Source organism: Priapulus caudatus, unplaced genomic scaffold (genome assembly GCF_000485595.1).
Source record: "Priapulus caudatus unplaced genomic scaffold, Priapulus_caudatus-5.0.1 Scaffold838, whole genome shotgun sequence".
Taxonomy (NCBI): Eukaryota; Metazoa; Priapulida; class Priapulimorpha; order Priapulimorphida; family Priapulidae; genus Priapulus; species Priapulus caudatus.
Genome location: NW_014577899.1, coordinates 196,084 through 198,717, shown reverse-complemented (window position 1 = coordinate 198,717; position 2,634 = coordinate 196,084). Strand labels below are relative to the sequence as shown.

Below are 2,634 nucleotides of genomic sequence, written 5' to 3'. Positions count from 1 at the left end.
CTCTCTCTCTCTCTCTCTCTCTCTCTCTCTCTCTCTCTCTCTCTCTCTCTCTCTACTCTCTCTCTCTCTACTCTATCTCTCTCTCTCTCTCTCTCTCTCTCTCTCTCTCTCTCTCTCTCTCTCTCTCTCTCTCTCTCTCTCTTACTTCTCTCTCTCTCTCTCTCAATTCTCTCTCTCACCTCTCTCTCTCACAGCTGCTCTTCATCCGGTCCTATCTCGCTGAGATGCAAGCCAACACGGCCAACGAGCAGGCGAGCGACGAGTCATCGGCGGCGGCAGCAGCAGCGGCGGCGGAGGAGGAGGAAGAGCGCCTCCTGGTGGAGGTGAAGAAGTTTTCGCTCGCGTCGCAGATGATCTGGACGCTGTGGAGCCTCGTGCAGGCCGACATCGCCAAGATCGAGTTCGACTACCTGGTGAGTCATCGCCGTGGAGATCGGGTGCCGGAGTCGTTGCTGTGGAGTTGTCATCGTCGCGAAGATGGAGAGTCGTTGCCGCGGAGATCGCGAGCGGGCACCTTTGCCATTTGCGTTTCCCCGTTTGATTTATTTTAACGACTTCGAGGAAATATACGGGAGGGGGAATGTAAAAATGAACACTGCCCACTGTGGCTGTATGCATCACATTCTAGCGTTGTGTAGGAAAAGAGCAACCCTTGGTAATCTATGCTATTCGAGAAAATAATGCATATTTCGCAAAATAAGCGCTGGCAAGGGTTTTTTTCCGACGCACTTTTTAACATTCTTTTTTATTGCCATTCACCTTCTGTTTCTCACGGCTGCACGTCTGTCTTGCTCCTTGAAAAAAAAAACGTTGGTCATTTTGATTTGACCACTGCCTCTCTTTGACCGCCATTGACACCCACCAGCCTACCACCTCACGTTTATTCCATCTCATAATCTTATTGTAATCGTATCGTAATCTTATAGTTATAGTAATCATATCATAATCTTATGTAATCCGTGTGACTCTATCGTATCGATAGCTAACGACACACTCCCCCGTTTTGCAGAGATACGCGCTCGAGAGGTGGCGCCAGTATCAGCGTGACAAGCGCGTCATCGAGACGGGGCGCTAGCGTTGAGGTCGTCGGATGCGGCAGAGGGCGCCGCTACGGAGGCTTCCCATTTTTTGGCGAGGCGGCGGGGGACGGCATGTGGACGAAGGACTTGCGCACAGATGACGCGAGGTCAGAGGTTACCCCAAGACGATCCATCTAGATCGACAGGATCCGCCAAGCCGCAGTGGTGCGCGCGCACTGGACCACATTGTGCCTGCCCGCCTCACGGATGCTCTTGTGTTTGGCGGGTCGGCGACGCGCATCGCAGGAGAGAGTCAGTCAAGTTCGCCCGCCCGACCGTGACATTTTGTTTGTCGATCGATGTTGTTGTCATTGTTGTTGTTGTTGTTGTTGTCGTTGTTGTTGTTGTTTATCTTAACTGTCAGCTCAAGTCGACGTGTGCTCAAGGAATTTGTCTTCGTGGTTATGTCGCGTTTCCTTGCTGATTGTACAGCGTTGTGAGGTGGGAAGTATTAAGGTGTGCATGCGTGTACGTGCGTGTACGTGCGCGTACGTGCATGTGTGTGCGTGCGTGTACGTGTGTGCGTATACGTGCATGTGTGTACGTGCGTGTGTATGCGTGTACGTGTGTATACGTGCATGTGTGTACGTGCGTGTGTATGCGTGTGTGTAGTACTGTGTACGTATGTGTGTACATGCACGTACGTACGTGTGCCCGTGCCTGAGTGAGTGTACGCTGGCTATATGCCTACTTGTTAGCTAGTGAGTGGGAGTGATGGAGTGGAGATTAATTAATAGTAGCTACTGTTAACACACAGTCTGATAGACTCACGCACCGCAGTTATACAGAGATGCACGCACGCACGCACGCACGCACGCACGCACGCACGCACGCACACATATACGCCGTGCACGTTTGCGTTCTCCCAACGGTACTTTGTTAGAGAGCGAGAAACGCTGCACTTCAAAACATTCAGTCGCGTTGCCATGCCAATCTGCACCCCCCCTCCCGGTGGTATGCCCCCACGCGGCAAACTGACGTTTTATAACGAAAAATAAATTGCGTTTTCTAACGTAATTTTCACTGCAGAGACATTTTACTGGAAACTGGGTTTTTTTTGTCATGATGACGTCAGAGCTTCGCTGTGACGTAATTTTTTATAGCCGGGACCTAATTTTGCCGCGTAACATTTTTGTAAAATTTGTCCGGCGACTGAGGATGTAAGATATTCGTGTCCTGACCAATACTTGAATTATGTCACCATCGTCATCGTCGTCGTCGTCGTTGTTGCTCGTGTCGCGGTGGTCGCTGAGGGTGTGCATTGTGATATTCGCGTGTAATTAATTAATTATAATTATTATTAGTGTGCGGATGATGATGATGATGATGGTAATGTGAGGTAGCGAATGACGTTGCTACCGCTGGAGCAAGCCGCACGTATATATTATAGCTGGTTCGAAAATAGTATTACACGGAAATTAGTATTATAGATATACATAATTATGTAGACTACGTATACATATATAGCCAATATATATATAGGTATATATATGTATATATAATATATATATATATATATATATATATATATATATGTGTAGTATAATATATATAT

General features: G+C 48.2%; 1 protein-coding gene across 1 annotated transcript in view; it reads left to right on the top strand.

Moving 5' to 3' along the window:
* Window positions 1-1,607, top strand: part of LOC106813879 (choline/ethanolamine kinase-like) — a gene marked incomplete at its 5' end in the record, with an annotated part of 11,315 nt that extends 9,708 nt beyond the window's left edge. Inside the window, 2 exons of the mRNA XM_014818125.1 lie at window positions 195-413; window positions 1,010-1,607. Of these exons, the coding sequence (XP_014673611.1) occupies window positions 195-413; window positions 1,010-1,075 (285 nt within the window). The remainder of the gene's footprint in view (window positions 1-194; window positions 414-1,009) is intronic.
* Window positions 1,608-2,634: the final 1,027 nt, after the last annotated feature.